The sequence below is a fragment of the Phacochoerus africanus genome, chromosome 5 (assembly GCF_016906955.1).
Source record: "Phacochoerus africanus isolate WHEZ1 chromosome 5, ROS_Pafr_v1, whole genome shotgun sequence".
Taxonomy (NCBI): Eukaryota; Metazoa; Chordata; class Mammalia; order Artiodactyla; family Suidae; genus Phacochoerus; species Phacochoerus africanus.
In genome coordinates this window covers 49,922,113-49,948,624 of record NC_062548.1, presented here as the reverse complement: position 1 = coordinate 49,948,624, position 26,512 = coordinate 49,922,113, and the positions used below count along the sequence as shown (strand labels likewise).

The 26,512-nt window shown below is 43.8% G+C and overlaps 1 protein-coding gene across 2 annotated transcripts; it reads left to right on the top strand.

Moving 5' to 3' along the window:
* Nucleotides 1-3,349: 3,349 nt before the first annotated feature.
* Nucleotides 3,350-23,120, top strand: LOC125127740 (zinc finger protein 2). Of its 2 annotated transcripts, none has more exons than XM_047781224.1 (5): nucleotides 3,350-3,406; nucleotides 14,024-14,095; nucleotides 15,538-15,664; nucleotides 19,583-19,696; nucleotides 20,209-23,120. In XM_047781224.1, exons 2-5 carry the CDS (start codon nucleotides 14,063-14,065, stop codon nucleotides 21,213-21,215), a joined length of 1,281 nt encoding a protein of 426 aa, XP_047637180.1. In that variant the 5' UTR covers nucleotides 3,350-3,406; nucleotides 14,024-14,062; the 3' UTR covers nucleotides 21,216-23,120. The 2 variants fall into 2 exon arrangements, with proteins under 2 accessions (XP_047637180.1, XP_047637179.1); XM_047781223.1 differs by lacking the exon at nucleotides 3,350-3,406 and adding an exon at nucleotides 15,092-15,164 and having other exon boundaries at nucleotides 14,039-14,095.
* Nucleotides 23,121-26,512: the final 3,392 nt, after the last annotated feature.

Sequence of the window (26,512 nt, the reverse complement as noted above, 5' to 3'; positions counted from 1 at the left end):
GGCTTCTTTCACTCAGCATAAAGTTTTTGAGATCCAACCATGTTGTCATGTGTATCAGTAGTTCATGCCTTTTTATTCTCTCCTTTAAGGAAAGTTGTCACAAGGTGCTATACAACAGATCCAATTACATCCTATTTACCAGAATGTCTTGGTTCATGCACACAGGTCAGAAAAAGAATTTTCTAGCCTAGCAAGGTGAAGAGAAAGACAAGTTTATTGAGATAAGAGATGCTGTTAGTGTAGCAGGATGACTTCCTGATAAACAGGGAGAGCCAACCCAGAGCTCGTGGTCATGTCTGTTTTTATAGCCCAGAGATAAAGGACAGAGAGGAGAGGTCTTACCATGCACCTGTTGACCTGCTGACTGGCTGGAGAGGATGGGGTCTTTCAATAGACTTGCTGGTTGGTTGGAGGCATATATTGCCCTTATAAGGGCAGGGTGAGGAGTGGGCCACATACCTTTACTAGTAGGAGTCAGGAAGGAGTAGGCCAGGTTGTTCAAGGTGGGGGAAGGGGCTTTACAATGAGATGGGTGGGGCGATAAGTGTATGGTAGTTTCTGTCTTGGCCAGAGGCTTTTGAGTTCCGTCTCCTTAAAGAGGCTCTGAAGTCCCACACAGAACACAGAACCAGACCTAGCTACCAGGAAATGTAGTCTTTATTCTTGTGTCTGGCTAAGATTCTATTATCACAGAAAATGGAGAGAAAAGATAATGGGAGATAGCAGGTTTTAAAGAACAGTATTAATTGCAGTTTATCCAGAGGAAAAGCAAATAACAAGAGCATATCTCTAACCCAGATTAGCCTGAAAGAGATGGCTTACTTTAAGGAACTCAAGGAATTTTAAGAACTAATTAGAAGAAACAAAGACGTGACAGATGGCTGGTGCTTTTGTAAGGCAGGACTGAAGCAAAGAGATTATTTCAGGTCCTCTGTGTACTCTGGCAGACAGATTTTCCTTAACTAATCTAGGATGTTAGAGCACCACCATCTCCACCCTTTGACTTACCTGGGTAAGGATCCCCACAGTAAAAACAGGAAGCTGTTCACAATTAGGGTTCAGGCATATACAGTCATTTAGGGTGGACTAAAGATGACCCAATGGTGTCCATTTTGAGAAAAAGAAACAAAAGCACAGCAGTAAATTGCCAATCTGAGGTGGAATCAAACCTAGGCATCAGAAGAAGTAATGCTTTTCAGGTATAGTGAGTGTAAAATTGTGCCTGAATATTTCTCTTCCACCCCATCCACCCAGCTTCTGGTGATATGCATGCCCCTCAGGAAAACAGAACTTGTAGTAAAAAATAAAGAATATTACTACTAAGTAGCCAAATCCCTTTGCTAGGAGACAAACCATCCTTTCCCCACAGACTGAGTGATAAAACTGAAAACACATCTCTAAAGGGCTATGCTCTTCTGCTATGATAACACCTTTCCCCCCCTCCCCCATGAGGCATGTGGAAGTTTCCTGGCTAGAGATTGAACCCAAGTCACAGTAGGGACCCAAGCTGTTGCAATGACAATGCTGGGTCTTTAACCCACTGTGCCACAAGGGAACGCCCTAAGATAACATCTCTTAAAAAGGTCATATGGTATAAAAGAATGACACTTTCTTTTGAAAAAGAGTGTGGAAAGATGTAAATCTGGGTAAAGAGTACCAGCAAAGAGAAGAAATGCTCAGAGAGATAAGGTCAAGGGGTGTCCAAGAAGAGGGGTCTTAGAACTGCAAGAGGGGGCCTGGGAGGAGCAGGGATTGATGGTAGAAGCAACCTGCAGCAATTCAGAAGGCAGCAGCATAGGCAACACAGGCAAGCAGAACAGCAGCAAAGCACAGCAAAACTGTCCTTTGAAAGAGAACATTGCAAACTATACTCCACCCCTGCCTCCACCTGTTTGTAGAGAAACACCCATGAAAGAAGAATAAAATCCTATATGGCAGGATTTTTTTTTTTTTTAAGGCTACTTATTCTTTGACATGCCATCCCTTTGAGAGGTGAGCTATAATGCCCTCCCCTTGAATCTGGGCAAACTTGTGACTGCTTCAACAGACAGTGAGTGACACAGCAAAAGTGACACAACTGATTCTCAATGCTAGGTCATATAAGGCCACGCAGCTTCTGTCTTGTTCATTTGTGTTGCAAAGATTTCACATTCTGACTTTTCCCCTGGACCATGATTTTCCTTGGGGCAGTAACTGTCTTATTTGTGCTGTAACAGCACCTTGTCTGTGGGAGGCAATTTAGGTTTTTTTGAGTGCAAGTGTTGACTTGTTCCGGAATAGTACTTTATCACATTCTCTGTGTAATCTCAAATCTTCCCTGAAGCTATAGATCACTGATTCTTCAGTTTTAGCTGCACATTAGGATCGCCTGCAGATCGCTTCAAACTCATTCCTCAGAGTGGGCCCCAGGCATCAATATGTCAAAGCTCTTCAGGTGATTCTGGCGTGTAGCCTCGGTTTAGAATCCCTGCGATGTCTCCAAGGAGGGTCCTTCCAGTAGCACCAAAGAAGACAATTTGTGTGCGCTGAAAGCGTCGAGTTGGACCCCCTGATCAGTCTTTTTGCCTTTTCTAGGGCCGTTTCCCAGGTTAGGCTCCCAGGTTAGGGGTTGAATCAGAGCTGTAGCCGCCGGCCTACGCCACAGCCACAGCCACAGCCACAGCCACAGCCACGCGGGATCCGAGCCGCAGCCTACATCACAGCTCATGGCAACGCCGGATCCTTAAACCACTGAGCAAGGTTAGGGATCGAACCCACAACCTCATGGTTCCTAGTCGGATTCGTTAACCACTGTGCCACGACGGGAACTCCATTCTGGGCTCTTCTTTCGGCACAAAAATGTGCACACATCCAGCCTCAGGCTCAGTCCCGTCCTCAGAACCAAATTCTGCGTCTCTCCTGCACAAATATTACCAAATTCCATAAAGCAAACAAGCTGAAACAGAAAGAAGCCCCTTCCGAGGGCCAAAAGATTCTAAGTCGTTCTCAATCTTTCCGGAGGGTGAAAACTAGGAGTAGGGACGAGTCCCAAGGCTGAGAGAGCTACATTTCCTTAGGTCAGCTCTCCCATCGTAGGATAGGAGGGACATGACAGCACACTTAGGCAGTACTTCCAAGCTGACTACTAAGCCTCCCAAGTATCCACAAGAGCCCATTCTCCTGGGTGCGGTTACTGCCCGGTCGGAACTCTCTCTGCGTCGCCAACTCTTTTTCTTCGAAAGGTACGCTTGCGCAGATCTTTAGATGTCATATTAAAGCGCGCCATCGCTGAGACTTCTGGGAAATGGAGTCCTCAGGGGCTGAGCCTTGGTTGGGAGCGCAGACGTCAGAACTCTCTGCGCAGGCGCACTGGTTTCCCGACCTGAGAGGCGCCGTCTTCCTGGGTCCCCAGCACTCTGTGCCGGAGGTGAGGGCTGCGGGTGTGTGTCTTCAAGGAGCCGAGTGAGCGCAGCAGCTGAGAGAAGGGGACGTTGAGGACTTGGGGGAGGTGCTGAGGGAGTAGGACGCGTGACGCGGGCGGAGCCAGCCTGCAGGATGTATGTGTGTGTGTGCGTGCGTCTGCGCTCAGACAGGTGTGGATGGAAAGTTGTCTCCCCATCCCTGTGTGTGCGTGTGTTTCGTGGGGTATGGGCACTGTTATCAGTAGCCTTTCAGCGTACACCCACTATATGTCAGACCCCTGCTTTCAGGTTGGAAGTTTGGAGCCTTCTTCCGCTCCTCCCTCACCTTCTTCCCATAAGGGGTGCTTAATAAACGTGGGTGGAATTGACACTAAATCCAGGGTGCTACTCAGTTCAGTTGCTCCCTCTTTCCCAGAAAGCGCCTCAGATTGTCCGGTTTAGCCCCCTACCCTAGGCCTCCTCACGAGTGACCGGGAGCCTTCATGGGGGAGATAGGAATTAACGTGAAAAAAATATATATATAAAAGAAGAAACAAAACATTAGGCAGATTTGAGAAGGAAAAGATTTTGTAAGAGTGAAGTGTCGTGGAATAGTGGAAGACAGTGGTGGAGAAAAATACACTGGGGTCGGGGCTCAGGGCACAGACGATCAGGATAAGACACGGTGGATTGTATAGGACCGAATGGGGAGTGACAGGAATAAAACTTTGGTACAGTTACTAGGAGTTGATGTTGGGGATTGTGTAGGGGAAAATGGTTTTAAGATGCCGACAGAATGCCTATTCAAAATTCTTAGTCATTTGGGGAGTTCCTGCTGTGGTGCAGTGGGTTAATGATCCAGTGTTTTTTCTAATACGGGTTCCATCCCCAGCCTGGAGGGGCTGGGTGCATAGTGGGTTAAGAATCCAGCGTTGCTGCAGCTGTGGCCTAGGTCAAAGTTGCAACTTACATTCCATCCCTGGCTGGGGAACTTCCTTATGCCACCTGTGCAGCTGAAAAAGAAAAAAAAAAATTCTTAGTCATTTGGAAATGCAGGATGAGTTAGGAAGAGGGATTGGGACTAGACTGGAGAACCATTTTTGTAGAGGTAGAAAATGGAGCACAAGGTGTGGATGGACTTTCTGTGGAATAGCACGAAGAACACTGTACACAGACTGAGCCTTGGGCAGCACCCATGTTTCCAGGGCAAGACTGGGAAAAAAAAGAGTCACAGAGATGCAGGCTTAGTGGTAGAAGCAAGTAAGGCCAATGTAGTATCATAGCAGCTACAATATCTGTTTACAAGAAACATAAACTTGTCAAACCAGACCAAAAGCTGCAGAGACATAAGGAGAGAAGGACTATTAGAATAACAGCTCAGAAATGCATTGGCAGTTTTTCAAGCAAGCAATTTCAGGTGTGTGAGAGGTGGAAAGAGAAGAATAATGTATTTGATACATTATTGATACATGTGGTGATATGGAGTCAGGAGGTATGTGGAAGTTTGATCATGAAAGGAGAACCTAAAGGAGAACAGTTTTGCTAGAGGAAGGCCATGGGATTTAGTGAAGAGAGTTTCACATTGAGGAAGATTGTATCTGTTTAAAGATATGGAAGAAGCTACTGGAGAGATTGGAGATGCTGGAAAAGGAAAGAGTGGGTTATGCAGGGAGCAGATTCTGCGCGAAAACAATAGTGGGAAAGTAAGTTCAACACAGATGTAGGACACTAAGGCAAAATGCTGGAAACAAGACGTTTCTGTTTTGTTGACTTCACACCTGCCTAGCATATAACATGTACTTGGAAATATTGGTTGAATGGTAGACAGATGGTCTGATGTTGGGCAGTAGAAAGGAAAGGAGCTTTGGCGTTCCATTGTGGCTCAGCAGAAGTGAACCCGACTAGCATCCATGAGGATGCAGATTTGATCCCTGGCCTCACTCAGTGGGTTAAAGATCCAGCATTGCCAGGAGCTATATTGTAGGTTGCAGATATGGCTTGGATCTGGCATTGCTGTGGCTGTGGCATAGGCCAGCAGCTGCAGCTCCAATTCAACCCCTGCCCTGGGAACATCCATATGCCACATCTATGGCCCTAATAAAAAAGAAGAAAGAGGTGTTCCCGTCGTGGCGCAGTGGTTAACGAATCCGACTAGGAACCATGAGGTTGCGGGTTCGGTCCCTGCCCTTGCTCAGTGGGTTAACGATCCGGCGTTGCAGAGAGCTGTGGTGTAGGTTGCAGACGCGGCTCGGATCCCGCGTTGCTGTGGCTCTGGCGTAGGCCGGTGGCTACAGCTCCGATTCAAAAAACCCTAGCCTGGGAACCTCCATATGCCGCGGGAGCGGCCCAAGAAATAGCAACAACAACAACAACAACAAAGACAAAAAGGCAAAAAAAAAAAAAAGAAAGGGGCTTTCATTTATTGAACAGACTGTAAGATATATGCTTTACATTCATTGTCTCATTTACTATTTATAACTGCTCTATGAAGTAGGTACTAAACAGTTGGGGAGAGGAGAGTGTCAACTGTTAGCTTAAGTAACTTGCTAGAGGCTTCACAGTCAATTATCCAGGCCTTGGGATGCTTTCTACTACACAGTCCTGGAACTCATGCTTGCAAAGCGTCAATGTCGTAAAAGAGTTCTGCTGAAATTGAATGGCAGCCTGGAGGTTTGGAATAGCTGTGTAGCTAAGATGGAGATAGTAAAAAGCCTTCCAGGTAAGCACTTGAAGATATAGAATAAGAATTGGAAGAGCATTTTCTCCAGAAATTCTCTAAGATCCAGGAATAGGGAGAGAGAAAACAGAAGTGGAGGTGACCCTTTGCTGCCAGTGATTCCCTGTGAATTTGAGGAGTCTTGAGTACCCTAGAGAGCTTACTGAAGTGACTGCTGGTGGAGTCTAAACCTAGTGGGGGATGAAGTCAGCCTGGCAGAGAGCCCGTGGGCGATGAGCGCCTTGGGATTATTGGCTGGCTGTTTAATGTCTAGGGAGTGTTGCTGCTCACCTCCATGTGTAATTTGTTTAATGCTCAATGTATTAAAGTCATAATCTAATAAACTTTGAAAACTGTCTTTAAGCATTTAAACATAGAGCAGATTCAACTACAATTTCAGCTGTAGTTCAGCTGATTTGGGCAAAAAGCTCTAATGCTTTAGACAATATATACAAATATTTTGATCCTAGTATCATGGCTAAACTTACATTTAAACCTACCCTAAAACAGGGACAACACAGTGTAATTATTTTTTCACTATTTCTACTTTCCTGGGATTATAACATGACTTTTTAGCTAATGCTAACACTTACTTAGCATATTATTCTAAATGCCTCACAAGTATTACCCTGTTTAAGCATTTCAATAACCGTATGAAATACATACTTTCATTATTTCATTAGTCTTATAGATGGGCAAACTGAGAGGTTAAAAATTTCGCCTTGAGTCACACAGATAGGAAGAGGCAGTGCTGGACTTTGATTTCAGGCAGTCTGCCAGAGCCTGTACTCCTACACTCTCCTGTATCTCTAAATACTAATTTTAATATCCTCTGGGGACCCAAGGGTAATATTTTGAGACCCTCCTGGGGATGGAGGAATCTTAAAAGACCAACAAGGATAAGAATACATAGTGTCTTAGTCAACACAAACTGCAAGCTCAGGTTGCCAACTGATGAGATGTATTTGTTTCTTTTTGTGCATTTATCACTCTGCCTCCAGGCAAGTTTCAAACCCCAATGTCTCCTCAGGTTAAGATTCATTTTTTACAGTTACACCAATCTTGTTTTTCCAGTGAGGGTTTTTGTTTGTTTGTTTGTTTGTTTGTTTGTTTTTAGTTTTTGTTTGTTTGTTTGAATTTTCGTCTTTCACATAGATTTTAGTTTTTGCAAACCGGTGTTCACCCTCAAGGGTAATATTCTTTTAAAGTTCGCTTTGCCAGTGTTAACCAGTTGTCTGATAAATAAATACTGATCTGGTCTTTTGGCACTTTTGGAAACCTACCTTTACATTATTAGTATCTTATAATTAATAAAGACAGCTGGAGGGCTCATCTCCTTTTTTTTTTTTTTCTTTTTTCTTTTTTTCTTTTTTTGGCTGCCCTGTGCCATATGGAGTTCCTGGGCCAGGGATCAGATCCGAGCCACAGTTTTGACCTACACCACAGCTGTGGCAATGCCATGTCCTTGACCCACTGTGCTGGGTCGGTGATCGAATCTGGGTCCTGGTGCTGCAGAGACATCACCAATCCTGCTGCACCACAGCAGGAACACCTGGAGGGCTCATCTTTTTTTTGGAGGGGGGACACACCCTTGACATGCAGAGGTTCCCAGGCTAGGGGTCGAATCAGAGCTGTAGCTGCTGGCCTACACCACAGCCACAGCAACGCTGGATCTGAGCCGAGTCTGCGACCTACACCAGAGCTCACGGCAATGCCGGATCCTTAACCCACTGAGCAAGGCCAGGGATCAAACCGATGTCCTCATGGATGGAGAGCTCGTCTCTTAAGGGAGGAAGTCTGCACCATTACTTTGCCTCTTTAGAATCTGAGGTTTGTTCATTATGAGGAGCCCTTGTTCTTTCTATCTGGTCCCATTGCTGATTAGTCCTTCTTGTTTCGGGTACAGAGTTCCTATTTCTGGGTCTACTTGGCTTATCCTTCTTTCCTCGCTTTCTTTTTTCATGTTTATATGAGTGGATACAGCTGTATATCTCAAGGATACATATATACCTTATGAATAGTCATACCATTAATAGAAAAAACCAAAGTACTTAACACTGCCTTCTTTGTATTATAACCATTTTAAAAATATATAGATTTTTCTATTTTGTGTATGAAACTATGGGTTTTTCAGAATTCAAATGACTTCCCGTAGCAATAATTTTAATGACTTGGCCAGTGGGAGCCAGAGTCATCTGATGTTTTCCTATCCAAAGATGTGAGAACAGCTCAAATCCTCAATGTCTAAAACTGTATTTCTTAGCTTTCCCTCCAAAATGACTTTTCCATTCCTCATCTCCATGAATGGTACCATTATTCACACATTACTCAGATCAGTGCCCTGGCAGTCATCCTTGCCTCTCCCGTCACCTTCAGCCTCCATTTCCAGTCAGTCTGTTTCTATTCTTAATATCTCAGTGGTAATTGGCTTCTCTCCATTTCTGCTGCCACTACTTTCATTCAGTAATTCATCATTTCTTTTTTTGGGGGAGGGGGGTGGCGGCATATGGAAGTTCCCAAGCCACAGCCACACCAGATCCCATCCGAGCCACGTCTGCAACCTACACCACAGCTCATGGTAATGCCAGATCCTTAACCCACTGACAAGGGCCAGGGATCGAATCCTCATGGATACTGGTTAGGTTTATTACTACTGAGCCACAATGGGAACTCCCATTATTTCTTAAATAAGTGTAGCAGTCTCCTCACTGGCCTACCCACTACTCTAATCCCATTCCGCCAGAGCTACCCAGAGTGTGGCCACCTGTGTCAGGGTGCTCAAGATCACCTCTCTTTAGGACTCAGGACTCAGCCTGTAGTTGTACCCGTGGCTAAGATGATGACAGCAATCTTGCAGGGATACACAGCCACATCATAAGAGGAAGAGATAGGTGGAGTCTGGAAAAATCTGTGCGAAGTCTTCCCTTTGCTCTCTTCCTGCCACGACGGGGTCACACAGACACATCCTCTTCTGGCAACAAAAGTGCAGCAGAACGTGTGTGAAGTATCAGCCCAAGGAAGCTCATTAGATTCAGAGCCCAAGTTTTTTAGTGAGGGCTGGTCCCATAGGCACCCTCTGCCTAACACATACCAGAATTTCAGGCCTTCTAGCAGAACAGCAAGACTTCAGCATAAACCATAGTGTTTGCACAATAGTTTAGACATCGTGGCCCATTCTAGAAAAACAAGGGTGAACCATTAGGAAACCCTCTTAAAATCAAAATTCCCAGGCACCACCCAAGGCCAACCTTGCAAGTAGACATTCCTAAGAATGGCAGTTTCAGATCTGTTGTAACTTTTTGCATACCACCTTTCCTTTCTTTCTGTTTTTTGCTCTGTACACCAATGCCAACACACACTCTTGTTAAAAAGAAAAAATCAATATAAGAAATTGTAAGAGGAGTTCCCGTTGTGGCGCAGTGGTTGACGAATCCGACTGAACCATGAGGTTGCGGGTTCGATCCCTGCCCTTGCTCAGTGGGTTAACGATCTGGCATTGCCGTGAGCTGTGGTGTAAGTTGCAGACGCGGCTCGGATCCTGCGTTGCTGTGGCTCTGGCATAGGCTGGTGGCTACAGCTCCTATTAGACCCCTAGCCTGGGAACCTCCATATGCCGCTGCAGCGGCCTAAGAAATGGCAAAAAAGACAACAAAAAGAGAAATTGTAAGAAATAAAAATCATTTGTAACACCATCATTCAAATTCCATTTACATTTTAACATATGTTCTTCCAATTTTTTTTGCACATGTGTGCATGCACAAATACTTAATTTTAAAAGTGCTTATTCTTGGAGTTCCCTGGTGGCTGAGCTGGTTAAGGATCTGGTGTTGTCACTGCTGTGGCTCTGGTTACTGCTGTGGCATGGCTTCAGTCCCTGGCTTGGGAACTACCACATGCTGTGGGCACAGGCAAAAAAAAAAAAAAAGTTCATTCTTCACTTAATATTATATGAACTTATTTGTTTTTTTCCTTAGTTTTTTTTTTTCCCAAAACAAAACATTACATAGTTGAAATCTCCTAGTTATCTCTCCCCAGTCCTATTTCCCTCCCCTCCCAGAGGTATTCAGTTTGATGCTTACTGTCTCAGATTTTTATAGATATGATTTGTCACTTTTTTTTTCTTTTTTGTCTTTTTGCTATTTCTTTGGGCCGCTCCTGCGGCATATGGAGGTTCCCAGGCTAGGGGTCCAATCGGAGCTGTAGCCACTGGCCTATGCCAGAGCCACAGCAACGCAGGATCCGAGCCGCATCTGCAACCTACACCACAGCTCACGGCAACGCCAGATCGGTAACCCACTGAGCAAGGCCAGGGACGGAACCCGCAACCTCATGGTTCCTAGTCGGATTCGTTAACCACTGCGCCACGACGGGAACTCCTGTCACTTTTTAAATTTTACAAAACTATTGCACAATAAGCTTCCTATAACATTTTTATTTTTGCTCACTATATTTTTGAAATTTATATTACATGAGTCTCTAGTTCATCTTAATGCATAATATTCCCAGATGCACACACATATAAAAATCATATTTTATCCTGTTGATGAACATGTAAGTTGTTTGCTGTTGATCACTAGTGAACTTTCCCCCAGTAATTTGTGATACCACTTTGGTCATACCTCAAGTTTCCCTACTTGCTTGGAAATGTTTTTGGATTTCATAGTCTACCCGTCATCTATGTGGTTATCTTTTCATGAAATAAATCATTATAGCATAGAGGTTAAAAACTTCTAGCCAGACCTGGGTTCACATTCTGCCTCAGCCTCCTACAAAGCCTGAATTTCCTGATCTGTAAAACAGTACCTATTTTATTGATTTATGAGAATGGAATTAAACTATTCTTATAAAATGTACTTAGCACAGTACCTGGAAGCAGCAAAAGTTCAATAAATGCTAGCTGTTATGAATATATTATATCATAAAATAATATTTTTGTGTGATAATGCTATTATCATATTAACATGATAATATCTGCAGTATTCCATTGTATGTATGGATTGGACCATAAGTTATTTAATCAAATCTATAGAAATATCCTATAGATATTTCAAATTTTTCTGTATTGTAAGGAATAAGTGAGATGATACTTAGGAGGTTGCTTCACATAGTACTCAATAAAGGTTAGTGTTAATGATGATTATTAAAAAGCTTTGCATGTGTTCTCACTTATTTCTTTAGGAAAAACTCTTAAGAGGGAATTGCTGAGTCAAAGAGTATGCATCTTAAGGCCCTTGATACAAATTGCACTCATCTTTCTAAAACACAGATTTGGTGATGACCTTTCCATGCATAAATCCTGTGATCCCCATACCAGTTGGACTAGGACCATGCAGAGTTCTCCTTGATCCAGCTAGTCTCTGCCTGCTTCTTCAACACCATTGTTCCCCACAGCACTGCCCCAACCCAGACAGCTCCATCTAAACTCATGATAGCTGTTAATCCATTCCCTGTGAACACCCTCCTCCTAATTTTGGGAAAACCTGAAGTTTTTTGTGCCTAGAATGTTCCACTACCTCCCCAAAATCAAAACTTATCTCAAGTTCCACTTCTGCAAAGCAACCTGCAGTGTTTCTCCCTCACTCCAGCCTGGGTTAGGCAAGCCTCTGATGTGCTCTCATATTTTCTTGTGCACATCTCTTTAGAACAGTTATCCATCCGGTAGTAAAAAATTAACTTGATTACTTGTTTGTGCTATGTGGTAGTCTGTAAGCTTTTGGAAGGCAAGGACCATGTCATATAGTTTTTTGCTTTGATATAAATATTTGGTTGGATAGATGGATGGATGACTAACAAGGATCAGTGAATACATCCCTTGACTGCAGAACAGTAATCAGTGAGCCACAGACACACCTTTTCCTCCTCCTTCGCAGGAGCACACACTCTTCATGCCCCACTCATGAACCCTCCAGATGCTCGATTTGACTGTGTCGTATTTAGACTCTTGATTGAGAAGCTGTGATTTACTCAGTTAAATAAAGGGAGTTTAGTGATTTTTAAAAATTCACACAAAACCTAGGGGGTTAGAGTCTTATGGAAATCTAAGAATAAGGCTGGTCAACATGCAGATTGTAGTCTGGAGTGATGCTAGGTGAACTGAGGGCCTTCAGGGCCAGGAATTCTTGGGTCTTTGCTTTAGTGCTTCACCACCAATGTGAAGCCTGTGTTTAGTCTGTTATATCTTGTTCTTTGCCTCGTGCCTCCCACATACTCATGGGTTCTGCTTCTGGGTAACATTGGCTCCCCTGACCCTTGTGGCTGCTTCTGTCCCTCACGATATGCTCACACATTAGTTGTTCTGACATTTCTTAGTTCACGATCCTGAGGATGGAGGTCGTCTTCCCATGTCAGTCCACTGGTCAGCCTGTGCAGTGCCCACCTGTGGCTTAATCCACGTGACTAAGCTGTAGTGTAGGAGTGTGATGCAGGGTCTTGTCGAACAAACTGTGGCTGCCCAAGGACTGCTCCTTCAGCATGAGGTGTTGCTGTGATTGGGGCATTTTTGTTTGGAAGAGACTATGGGTATTCCCTTGACAGAACTTCTCTGTATAGCCATTTATAAAATTTCTTATGCTTTTTGTCTAAAAATCAGGGTCATGTCGAAAAAACTGTGGCTGTCCAAGGACTGCTCCTTCAGCATGAGGTGTTGCTGTGATTGGGGCTTTCTTGTTTGGAAGAGACTATGGGTATTCCCTTGACAGAACTTCTCTGTATAGCCATTTATAAAATTTCTTATGCTTTTTGTCTAAAAATCATTCTAAGGAGTTTCTGTCATGGCTCAGTAGTTAACGAATCTGACTGGGAACCATGAGGTTTTGGGTTTGATTCCTGGCCTTGCTCAGTGGGTTAAGGATCCCGCGTTGCCATGAGCTATGGTGTAGGTCGCAAATGGGTTGGATCCCGTGTTGCTGTGGCTCTGGTGTAGGCTGGTGGCAACAGCTCCGATTAGACCCCTAGTCTGGGAACCTCCACATGCCGCAGGAGCGGCCCAAGAAAATGGCAAAAAGACAAAATAAATAAATAAATAAATAAATAAAATAAAAATAAAAAATAAATAAAAATCATTCAAAGCAAAATTGAATTTCAGGTTTTGTTTTGTTTGCTTTTTAGGGCCGCACTGGTGGCATATGGAGGTTCCCAGACCAGGGGACGAATCAAAGCTGCAGCTGCCAGCCACAGCCACAGCTACAGCCATGCAGGATCTGAGCTGCATCTGCGACCTACACCATAGCTCATGACAATGCTGGATTCTTAAACCACTGAGCAAGGCCAGGGATTAAATCCATGTCCTCATGGATACTGGTTGGCTTTGTAACCTCCTGAGCCACAACAGGAACTTATGATTGTGAATTGATAAAGATAATATGAGCCTCAATATGTTTTGACAGCCAGGAAGAGAACTTTGCCTCTAAAATCATAAACAAGGGAGGTCCTATTGTGGCCCAATGGAAATGAATCTGACTAGTATCCATGAGGATGCAGGTTCGATCCTGGCCTTGCTCAGTGGGTTGGGGATCTGGCGTTGTCATGAGCTGTAGTGTAGGTTGCAGGCGCAGCTCAGGTTCCACATTACTGTGGCTGTGGTGTAGGCCGGCAGCTATAGCTCCAATTCGACCTCTAGCCTGGGAACTTCCATATGCCGTGGTCGTGGCCCTAAAAGGCAAAAAATAAAGTAAATAAAATCACAAACAAGCACCATATTGTGTTCTGAATAGCAGTGTCCCTGGCCTTTTGCTCTCATTCTAGGATGGGATGGGTCTGCTCTTGGCCTTGTTTTCTTTGCCTTCCCGTTTTGAAGGGTACTGAGAATGAGGCTGGGCACATAACTCACTGGCATGTGGAGATCTCTTACTTCATGGGTCACAAAACTGCCAAACAAGACTGATCTTTTTCATACCTTCTTTCTCATCCCACACCTCTGCCTCATTAGGACTCTGCTCTTCTCTGCAAGGAGAGCACACAGGAGGGAATGGCTGCTGTGTCCCCAACTGCCAAATGCCAGGTGAGGTGGACTTTTGTGTTTCTGAAATATTCCATTCGTCTCCAGATTGTCATTTTATATTGGAGCTTCTCTGATCAAACCCAAGCTGGTGGAGGGGGGACTCTGTAGGAAGTGTTTCCTTCCCCTCTGACTTGTGGTATCTTTCAGTGACTTTTCTTGAATAGGACCCCACTAGCCTTGTCACCGGGCACACAGCCCCTGTGGACATCACTCTGAGTGAGTCTGACTAAAAACTGATGATACGGCTGTGATGGGAAGGTTTGGGGAACAGCGGGCTGTTTCTGATTCTCACTTCCTTTTCATAAATCCACATATGGCCTGAAAAGAGGTTCCCATAGTCCAGGGAGTGTGGGCTAGATGAGGAATGTGACATACTGTAAAGCACCTCAGTGAGTTAGAAAGGGTCCTGAAGAGAATTTTGTGTTGAGACGTGGCTTACCCCCTTCTGTCCCAAGGGCAGAGAGTTTTGAATTCCATGCTCTGGCTTAGAATTTCTGCAGACACTCTGGAATTTAGGGGTTGGGGATAAAGATGCGACCTTACAGAATCACAGAACATCAGAGTGAAATGAGAGAGCACAAATATGATCTAATCAACACCATTATTTGAAGGATTTGTAAAAACACAAAGACGGAGTTCCCATTGTCGCTTAGTGGAAACAAATTGACTAGTAATCATGAGGTTGTGAATTCCATCCCTGGCCTTGCTCAGTGGGTTAAGGATCCAGCATTGCCATGGGCTGTGGTCTCAGATCTGGCCTTGCTGTGGCTGTGGTGTAGGCTGGTGGCTATAGCCCCAATTCGACCCCTAACCTGGGAACCTCCATATGCTGTGGGTGCGGCCCTAAAAAAGAAAAAAAAAAAGGAAAAAACCACCAAGACAATTAGATAATTGGTGAAATTTTACTAAGGTTGTAGATTAGATAATATAGTATCAATGCTATCTTGATTTTTACAATTACACTGATCATACAAGAGAATATCCTTGTTTTTATAGAATATACACTGAAACATTTATGAGTAAAGAGACATCATGTTTGCATATTGCTCTGGAGAAGTTCAGGAAAAAGGTAGGCAAATGTGGATATACTGAGAGAGACAGAAAGATAAAGCCTGTGTGGAAAATGTTAACTAACCTTCGGGGAAGCTGTGTGAAGGGTACACTGGAGGTCTGTGTTCTATTCTTGTCAGTTTTATCTATGTCTGAAATAAGAGCCTTTGCTATTTAGAGGCTTGGCTAGGAAGGTGGCGAGGTCGTAACCAAGAACTTCATGCTTCAGGGGGATTATGGCACTTTCCCCAAATGCTTCAAAGCCCTACTTTGTCAAAACCATTTTTTCCCACTCCCTCCTTTAACTCCAGGCTGTTGTCATTATGACAGTTTTGTTCGCCCTGTGTAAAAAAAAGAGTTATGAATAAGGGAGCTTGTGATTGTATTTCCAGGACACAGTGACATTCGAGGACGTTGCCGTGGTTTTCACAGATGAAGAGTGGAGGCATCTGATTCCTATTCAGAGGGACCTCTACAAAGAGGTGATGCTGGAGAACTATAAGAGCATTGTCTCGTTGGGTAAGGAGTGCTTCCCACAAGGAGCAGACTCTGACGCTGTACCGTGTTGATGTGGGGTTGAGATCCTAGTATACTGACACCTCTTCTCTGCCCACCTGAGTCTAAGACCCTGAAAGATGAGACAGAAGGGCAGGGGATGTGGCTCAGGCGTATAGCGACTGTAGGTTTCTTGATCCCAAACCCCAGCCTGGGACAGGCTTACTCCCTCATCTGCAAGCAGGCTGGCCAACCACAGGCCCCCTTACCCAGTAACTTGGCCCAGCAACCTGGCCCCAACTCCCCTGGGCCAGGAGGAGTGAAGCAGGGGAGCCTCCCCCAACGGGCTGCTCTCCAGCAGGAGCAGGGCAAGCAGGAGAGACTTGTTACGCATGCCCAGACCCTCCCCCAGCTTCAGAGTAACTTAGCTCCATCAGAGCAGTAAGGGGGCTGCAAGGAGTCATCTTGTTGAGGAAGAACTTCTCCTTGGAGAAGCAGAGGAGCCGTAAAGAAGGGTTCCCCTTTAAAAAGAGGGTAGTGTGGGGATGAGATTATAAGGTTGTACCTCAGAGTAGGTCACTAGAGATGTGTTTGATTTTGAATACTTATCTTAAGGACAGTCTTAAAAAGATGCCCACAGAAGGCACTTACCAAAGACTTAAGAGCCACCACTGATATGAGGAATTTTGAGAAGTAAAGTTGGGCTCCTGTGAGTAAGGAAAACCTCTCAGAAGCTTCCAGAATAAGAGGCTGGGTGTGGCGTTCCCGTCGTGGCGCGCAGTGGTTAACGAATCCGACTAGGAACCATGAGGTTGCGGGTTCGGTCCCTGCCCTTGCTCAGTGGGTTAACGATCCGGCGTTGCAGAGAGCTGTGGTGTAGGTTGCAGACGCGGCTCGGATCCCGCGTTGCTGTGGCTCTGGCGTAGGCCGGTGGCTACAGCTCCGATTCAACCCCTAGCCTGGGAACCTTCATATGCCGTGGGAGCGGCCCAAGAAATAGCAACAACAACAAAAAGACAAAAGACAAAAAAAAAAAAAAAGAGGCTGGGTGTGCGCAGCTTCATAGTAGACTTAAAATCAGCAACAGGTGGCAGTAAAAGGAGTCACATTGCAGATTTCATATGCAAGGTAGGTAGGAAAAGCAAGCTAGGGAGTTCCCTGGTGGCATAGTGGGTTAAGGATTCAGCATTGCCGCCACATTGGCACAGGTCGCTGTTGTGGTTTGGGTTCGATCCCTGGCCTGGGAACTTCTGCATATCACTGGCACGGCCACAAAACAAACAAAACAAACAACCAAACAAAAGCAAAATGACACCACCTGAATTAGCTTAAATAGGTCAAATATGGAAAATGGAATAGAATGTTCATGGAACATTAAGGGAGGCTGTTGAGCCTTTGTCACAGGCTTTGGCAGGATGGAATATTGGGAAATTGAATTCCTGGAGTTCCCACTGTGGTGCATTGGGGCCTGTGGCATCTCTGGAGCCCTGGATGGGACACAGAATCAATCTCTAGCCTGGCTCAGTGTGTTAAGGATCTGGGGTTGAGGCAGCTGTGGCATAGATCAAAACTGTGATTTGGATCTGATCCCTGGCCCAGGAACTCTATATGCCATGAGGCAGCCAAAAAAAAAAAAAAGAATAAAAGATAAAATAAAGTGTTATTAGTTAGCTCAAAAAAAAAAAAAAAAAAGAGAGTGAATTCCTAAGTTCAGAGACAGGAAACCATGGGGAGGTGGTCATTGTGTCAACAGAGAGTCAGCATACAACTGGATAGATGGTCCTTGGGCCCAACAAGAAAGTACCTCTCTTTCCCAAGTTGGAGGGCTCATTGCAAGGGAAGTTTAAACCTTAAGACTATTTCTAGGAGGTGATCTATTTTTTAAATGTAACCAAAAATGGACAGATTCACTTCTAGAAATTTGTCCTAAGGAAGTAATAAAATAGAAGTCTATGGTATACACAAATATTCATTATACCATTGCTTGTTAATAATCAAACATTAAGGATTTCCCTGGTGGCTTGGTAGGTTAAGGATCCAGCTTTGCACTGCTGTGGCTCAGGGCACTTGCATGGTACAGGTTTGATTCCTGGTCCAGGAATTTTCACATGCTGCAAGTGCAACCAAAAAAAAAAAAAAAAAGCCAAAACAAAACATTAAAAATAGTCAGGAGTTCCCATCGTGACTCAGTGGTTAACGAACCTGACTAGTATCCATGAGGACCCAGGTTCGATCCCTGGCCTGGCTCAGTGGGTTAAGGATCAGGCATTGCAGTGAATTGTGGTGTAGGTCCCAAATGTAGCTCAGATCCTGAGTTGCTGTGGCTGTGGTGTAGACTGGCAGCTGCAGCTCCAATTCACCCCCTAGCCTGGGAACCTCCATATGCCGCAGATGCATCCCTAAGAAGACAAAACTAAAAAAAAAAAAGAAAAAAAAAAGTCTGAAATGTCTGTCAGCAAGAGATTAATTTAATAAATTATGTTATTCCTTATAGTATAATATCATGTAGGCATTAAAATGGTGAGGTAGATCTGTGCTAATTAAAATAATTTTAAATATATTATGTGAAAAAATCAAGTTTAAAATTCAGCATTATTTCATTATCCAGTTATTTGGCATTTTCGCTTATTTGTTTTTTTGGGTTTTTTTAATTGAGAGTTTTCTACCCAAAATGATAGTTTGTAAGTAAAAATGACAGGAGTGACAGTTATTTTATATATAGGTAATCATGATGGATTTAGGAATGATGTACTTGTAGATGTCAAAATAAATCAAATAGAAATGATTTTTGGGGTTTTTTTTGTTTTGTTTTGCGTTTTAGGGCTGCACCCGCAGCATATGGAGGTTCCCAGGCTAGGGGTCGAATCAGAGCTGTAGCTGCAGGCCTACGCCATAGCCACAACAATGCCAGGTCCAAGCCATGTCTGCAACCTACACCACAGCTCACAGCAATGCCAGATCCTTAACCCACTGAGAGAGGCCAGGGATCAAACCCTCAAATGTATGGCTCCTGGTCGGATTCATTTCTGCTGTGCCACAGCCACAGTGGTAACTCCTAGAAATGATTTTAGATGGGGTAGTCTTAGTTATTTTCCAAATAATGTGCTCCAATATATTTTTTTCAAATGTTGAGATATATTTGTCATCATCCAGTTTTTGACAAAATGTTTTTCTTTCTCTCTCTCTTTTTTTTTTTTTTCCACTTTTTAGGGCCACACCTGCAGTATATAGAGGTTCCCAGGCTAGAGGTCAAACAGGAGTTGCAGCCGTCGGCCTACACCACAGCTCACAGCAACTTTGGATCCTTAACCCACTGAGTGAGGCCAGGGATTGAACCCACATCCTCATGGATCCTAGTCTGGTTCATTAGCCACTGAGCTGTGAAGGGGACTCCTTAACAAAATGTTTCTATAGGTACCTTTCAGTATTAAAGTGAATGAAAAGAAAAAATAATAATACAAAGTATGAAAGATGATTTTTCTCTCTACTTGTACGTGCCTCTAGTTTTCCTGCAATGAACACGATCCACTAAAAGACAGTTGTACTAAAGGGTAAACAAACAAAAGTGGGCACCCTCATTACACATTCTATTCAAGGTGATCTTCTTTCATTCTTCTCTTCCCTGAGGTAAGGACTCTTCCCCTCATCCTACCACTGCTAAAGCTAGGAGCATCCCATTCACTTAATCACAAAGAATAAACACATTAATTCAAATGGATTCTATCAGTTCTCTGACCAAATGCTACTTGTCCCTTTTTAGGACCTCCGTCTTCACCTCCATTCAGAGGTTACTGCATTCCTTGCATTACTTTTGTCTTCTGTATTTCTAGGGTGCACTTTTTGCCCTTTGCATTTTTTCTCTTAGAGGCTGGTATTAGCTTTGGAATTGTGTGTTTACATCACATATAACTACCTGGCTTGTTTTTTTTTCCCCATGAGCAGGACTTCCAGTTCCTGGACCTGATGTAATTTTTCAGTTGAAGAGAGGGGATGAGCCTTGGATAGAGGAGCTTCATGGATCTGAGGGGAAAGAATGTGCAGAGAATGTCTATCTAGGTAACTAAGTATGAACCAGGCAGGGCAGAGTTTTGTTTTGTTTTGTGGTTGTTATTTGGGTGTGTGAGGGAGGGAGCTGTGGGTATCGCCTTTTTCTCAAATTCAGATCTGCTTCATTGCTTATATTCTATCACCCACCAGATTTCATTTTTGTTCTGTACACTTTAAAGTATTTTTCACCCTTATTCACCAAATGTTTACTTTCTCAGACCTGTCACATTGCCCATTCACACTTTGCTATTCTTGTTCCTCACCATCCCCTCGACTTAGCCAACTCTCCTAATTAATCTGGCCAAGTTCCTGATGGAAATTCTCCTCTTTTCTGAGATTTCCACTATCCCTGCTTCGGTCCCAAGTCCTGGTTTCTCCCTAGAATGGAAGACTGTTTGTGGGAGCAAGCAATGCTGTGACTGTACATTGCTTTTTTAGATTTTTCATAGTGTCTCTCCTTTCTGCTGTAACATTTCCTAGCCCAAGAAAGAAACTGTATCTGTGTTTTCTGTCCATTCCAGACTGGAAGACCAAGCCTGAGATCCAGGGTGCTTCAGAAGAAGAAAAATCAGAAGGAACATTGAGGGGAAAGCTTGAAAGAAAAGATCCTGTGTCTCCTAAACTCGAAGTTCATGCACTGGAGGGTAGCTTGGGAACAAAGAAGAAAAGCCCTGTGGTGGAAGCCTTCAAGAAATCCCTTTTCCAGGGGGAAAGCTTGTGGCATGGGGCCACCCCTCCCAAGAAAATTGTCACGAAAGAGAGGGACCAGGAATGCAGAGACTGTGGGAAGACCTTTTTCGACCATTCCTCCCTTATCCGCCATCAGAGGACTCACACTGGAGAGAAACCCTATGACTGTCCCGAGTGTGGAAAAGCCTTCAGTCACAGGAGCAGTCTCAGTAGACATCTAATGTCCCACACTGGGGAGAGCCCCTACGAGTGCAATGCCTGTGGGAAAGCCTTTTTTGACCGTTCATCCCTAACTGTACATCAGCGAATTCATACTGGAGAGAAGCCCTTTAAATGCAACGAGTGTGGAAAAGCCTTCTTTGACCGCTCATCCCTTACTCGACACCAGAGAATTCATACTGGAGAAAGTCCTTATGAGTGTAATCAGTGTGGGAAAGCTTTCAGCCAGAAAAGTATTCTTACTCGACATCAGCTAATCCATACGGGCAGGAAGCCTTATGAATGTAATGAGTGTGGGAAAGCCTTCTATGGTGTCTCATCTCTGAACAGACATCAGAAAGCCCACGCTGGAGAGCCTCGCTATCAGTGCAGTGAGTGCGGGAAAGCTTTCTTTGACCGCTCATCACTTACTCAGCATCAGAAGATTCACACTGGAGACAAGCCATACGAATGCAGTGAATGTGGGAAAGCCTTTAGCCAGAGGTGCCGGCTTACAAGACATCAGAGAGTTCACACAGGGGAGAAGCCCTTTGAGTGCAGTGTGTGTGGGAAAGTTTTCAGTTCTAAATCATCAGTTATTCAACATCAGCGACGCTATGCCAAACAGGGAATAGACTGAGTTGAGCTAAAGCTGGAGTCCAGGGACCTCTGTGAAAACTTAAGATAGGTCTTCCCCGTCTTAACCCACCTGATCACCTGATCATCCTCCCTATTCTGGCTACCACTGTCCTTTCCTGCCTCTGCTACCACAGTGCTTGAATGAATGCTCCCTACCCACTGTGTTGTCGAACTGATGTGGGATGCCAGAAATTAGGATGTGACTTTAAATAGAGTCAATATTTTGCAGAGGTTTGTCAACAACAGGGATAAACATTAGGAGGTGATCCCCAGACACACCTCCTGTCCGAGGCCCCAGGTACCACTGCACTTTAAATAATTGGAGGCTGCAACAGGAGGGTAAAGGCAGACCTAGGTCAGAGCTTCACTGTTTTTTCCAGAACAGTTCATTTTTTATAGCTGTTAGTCCCTCTCTCTCGGAGATTTTTTGGGCACTGACCTTGTTCTGTTGTGTCCCAGCTTCTAGATCTCTACTACTACTACTACCACTAATAGCTCGCATTTATTGAGCACTCATTATGGGGTCAGTACTCAGCTGAGAGTTTTGCAAGTAGTAGATTATTTGGTTCTCTCACCAACCCTCTGAAGTAGGTACTTTCACTACCCACATTTTGCAGATGAGCAAACAGAAGTTTAGAGGGGTTTAATAACTTGCCCAAGGTGACAGCTAATAAAAGATGAAGGCAGGTCTTCAATACTGGTATACCTTCAAAGCCTGTTCTCTTTACCATTATTCCATAAGGTTTGTTTTATAATTTATATACACTTATTATCTCCTCAACTAGATTGTAAGCACTTGGAAACGTGATTTCATGTCTTTGTATCACACAGTGCCTTGCAAATAATAGGTGCTCAATAAATATTTATCTGAATTAATGACCTTTTGACTTACCAAGTTCTATTTAAAATACCTCTTATAATTCACATGAATTCTCTGAATTTTTAGTCTAGCCTGTACCTTTATCATCTCAGGCTCCCATGACTGCAGTATCACTCCCTGATTCAAATTCTTTCTTCTTCATTATTGAAAAAGGGTTTGTTAAGCTATGGTGCAATAACAAGAAACTCCCCCCCCAAAACAGATTTACTTCTCATATAAAATCAGATGTGAGTCAGTCTGTCTTCCTCTATCCTCATCGTTTAGAACTTGTTCCCTTCAAGGTCATCATGAAAGAGAACACTGGAGGATGTTTTGACACATTTTTAAGGGCCACCGCTTCTGTTTATACCTTATAAACCAGGACCCAGGACCAAGAGACTAGGAAAGTCAACAGGCACCTCGATATTTAGTTAACATCAACATCCCCTGTCACAAGTTAAATTTTCCTAATTACTGTTAGGCCAGTGTTTCCAAATGACTCCTTCTTGCCCATCATTGCCTTACTCAAGATCTAAAATAGCTCCCTATTTAATGAAAGTGTCCCTGGATATTTAAGGTCTGACTTAACATGATCTCACATGGCTGAACTTGAAGTCCCAACTCCCCAAACCCTTGTATTCCCTGGACCCAGCCCTATGTTTTAATTTTATTGAAGGGCAGGCACCAGGCAACTTTGATGCTAGGCATCTGCTATCCCTTCCTATTTGCTTAAGGTAATTCCCAGAAAAGGAGTTGATTCTGAAAGGCTGTCTGGAACTTGGCTCACCCTTCACGAATCCCAGTGGACCAAGATGCACTTCTCCCTGGGGGTTAAAGTCTGATTTGAGAAGCTGGATTGCCAAACAGACCCTTCTGCCAACCTACTCACAACCCTATTGGTCCACCTTTCTTAGAGCAGAAGAGCAGCAAGGAAGACTTTTTACATGTGGACTTTAAAAGCAACTTGAGGAAAAACAGTTTATTGGAGTAGATAATGTCTGATATTTTATAATGTCAAGTAGAAAATAAAAAGAACTATTGACAAACTTTCGGCTGATGACTGTCACTGAGAGTTCTGAGTCTTTAACTTATTGCCTTGTTAGAAGTGAATTGAAGTTCAAATATTTCCCTAATATTTACTATTGTCAGCAAGATGAGATTAAAATGAATTCACAATTCTTAGGGACTTCTGAGTAAAGTGACAATGAAACAGAGTGGGGACAGAAATTCAGAAAGTCCCTCTGTTCCCTTTAAAAATTTGGTCATCGACAGAGCATTTTTAAAAGGTGAAGTACTGTTCCATCTCCTGCTAAAAATTCTAAGGAAAGAGCCATTTTATTTATTTATGTATTTATTTTTTCTGCACCCACAGCACATGGAAGTTCCTGGGCCAGGGACTGAATCCAAGCTGAAGCCATGACTTATGTCACAACTGCAGGAGCACTGGATCCTTAACCTACTGCAGCAGGTGGGGGATCAAACCCACCTGCAGCCTCAGCAGCAACCCAAGCTGCTTCAGAGACAACACCAGATCCTTAACCTACTGTGCCACAGCAGGAACTCCCAATATTTCTAGTTGATAATTCCCAATAGGACATGAAGTAGCCGTAAATTTTGAGGTTTTAGCTTCACTGAATGGTCATTAGTATAACCATATGCTGGAATCAGAAATTGGTCAAACTGGAGGTATGCCAGCATTTTTAAGATACAAGGCAGAAAACTTGGGAGTCTTTGTAGAGTTTTAACCTAAGACTTTTTTTTCCTTTTTGGTTGTATCTGCAGAAGTTCCCAGGCCAAAGATCAAACCCACACTGCAGCAGTGGCTTGTGCCACAGCAGTGACAATGCTAGATCCTTAACCCATTGAGCCACCAGGAACTCCAAGACTAAGACTTTAAAAAGGATTTTGAAGAAATGAAATAATCTCTCTGCTTAAATAAGCCCTAGAGTTCAAGAGAGATTTGAACACGTCACACAAATTAACAGAAGCATTCCATGAATCAAGTCTTCAAAGAACAGGATCGGGAGTTCCCGTCGTGGCTCAGTGGTTAACGAATCCGACTAGGGACCATGAAGTTGTGGGCTTGATCCCTGGCCTTGCTCAGTGGGTTAGGGATCCGGTGTTGCCGTGAGCTGTGGTGTAGGTCACAGACATGGCTTGGGTCCTGCGTGGCTATGGCTCTGGTGTAGGCCAGGAGCTGCAGCTCCGATTAGACCCCTAGCCTGGGAATCTCCATATGCCGTGGGAGCAGCCCTAGAAAAGGCAAAAAGACAACAACAACAACAACAAAAAACAGAATGGGCAGTGCTAGGGAACTTTGAGATGAAGAGAATATCATAGAGACACCTGCACCCTGGAACTTGGGACAGAATTGGTGGGACTACTAATACCAGGAATTAACTTGGGATGTCAAGATGTGAGGATGGCCAGCAAGATGGGGCTGGCTCCTGAGCTCAGCACTCACCCCCTCACTAGGCCTGTGCTTCTAAGAATAAATTAGCCCCCAAGTCTCACATAACTAAGACAGAGGTAAGGAGGAACTTGTGGGGGGTGGGGGGGAGGCTGCCAGTTACCTGTCACTAGATAACATGTTGATAAAGCCTGAACCATGATTCTTCAGGAAGTCCAAGACAAAGCCTACTGAGGATGTCAAGTTCCTAAGTGGTCTCTGTTATTGAGGCAGGACTCCGGTCATTAAAAAGCAGAAAGAAGTTGAAGTGGCCCATGCTGTGTTGGGGTGATGGGGATTGCAGTGGGGGTGCTTCCCTGAATGAATATGCATTTTCATGAGCCTGAGTGTGCTGGAGAAATGTACATAGGATAATACAAGCATGAAGGTCATATGGCACCAATGTGGGAGATAAGGACCCAGATCTTGGAAAATTAGTACCTTTCCCCTCCAAAACTGTTAAATATGAGATTGATTTGGAGAGACTCTAAACCTACACTGGAGTCCAGGTATTTTATTTATTTATTTATAGCCACACCTGTGCCATATGGAAACTCCTGGGCTAGGGATTGAATCCAACATGCAGCTGTGAACTACGTCACAGCTGTGGTAATGTCAGAGCTTTAACCCACTGTACCAGGCCAGGTATCGAACCCTCACCTCTACTGCAGTCTGATTCTTAACCCACAGCACCACAATGGGAACTGTGAGTCCAGGTATTTTATTTTATTATTTTATTAATAAAATTTTATTTTTATTTTATTTTATTTATGTCTTTTTAGGGCTGCACCCACGGCATATGGAAGTTCCCAGGCTAGGGGTCAAATTGGAGCTGTAGCCTCTGGCTGGAGCAACGCCAGATCCAAGCCACATCTGCAACCTACACCAGAGCTCATGGCAACACCGGATCCTTAACCCACTGAGCAAGGACAGGGATTGAACCTGTGTCCTCATGGATAGTAGTTAGATTCATTTCTGCTGAGCCATGAAGGGAACTCCAGGTATTTTAGGTCAGTGCTGCCCAGTGGGAATATAAAGCCATAGTTTAGAAATTAAAATGAAGATGTTGAAGTTAATTTTATGTTTCATTTCAATCAATATTTGAACTTCATTCAAATATTTTTAAAATTTTAACATATAATGACTATTAAAGAATTGAGATATTACTTTCTCTTTTTAAAAACTGTCTCTGTACTTATAACACATCTCATTTGGACTAGCCACATTTCAAATGCTGAATAGTCACACATGGCTAGCTGCTACTATAGTGTACAGCACAGTTTTTGATAATCATCAGGAGCTTTTAGAGGTAAAAGGTAAGGGATTATTTTCATGACTGGAGACGTTAGAGGGATGCTTGTTCTTGGCCATGTGACAAGGACCCAGTTTCCTGCAGAAAGCAGTCTTCTGCATCCAGTAGGACAAATGTCTGTGTGGAGTCCAGGCCAGGGAAACCTGTTGTCACCATCCCTCAGATACATTTTCAGCAGCTCTCAAAACAGCTGTTTTTATCTCTGTATGCCTGACTCCTTTGTTCTGAGTTGGATCAAAACTCAGTTGGGGAGGAGATGTTGCTTAATGAAACTCTAATGACACAAGAAGGATAAGGAAGAAGAATATCTAAGGTTGCCAGTTAGGGGAAAATAAAAGATACTTCATGTGATCATGTATTTCATATCTTTCTGACAAAGATACTAGAATCATTTTATTGTGCTTCTGGAGGGAGCAGGATGCAAAGCTTGAAAGGGTGCTGGCAATGGACATCCAAATTAGAAACCCTTGGAACTTCGTCATCACTCCCAAATTGAAACATAAAACAATGAGGGAGTCCCTGGTAGCTCAGTGGGTTAAGGATCTAGCATTGTCCTTAATGTGGCTCAGGTCACTGCTGTGGCAAAGATTTGATCACTGGCCTGGGTACTTTTGCATACTATGGGTGTGGCAAAAACAAAACAAAAAAACCCAGTGATTCCTTCTTCCTCAGAAGATA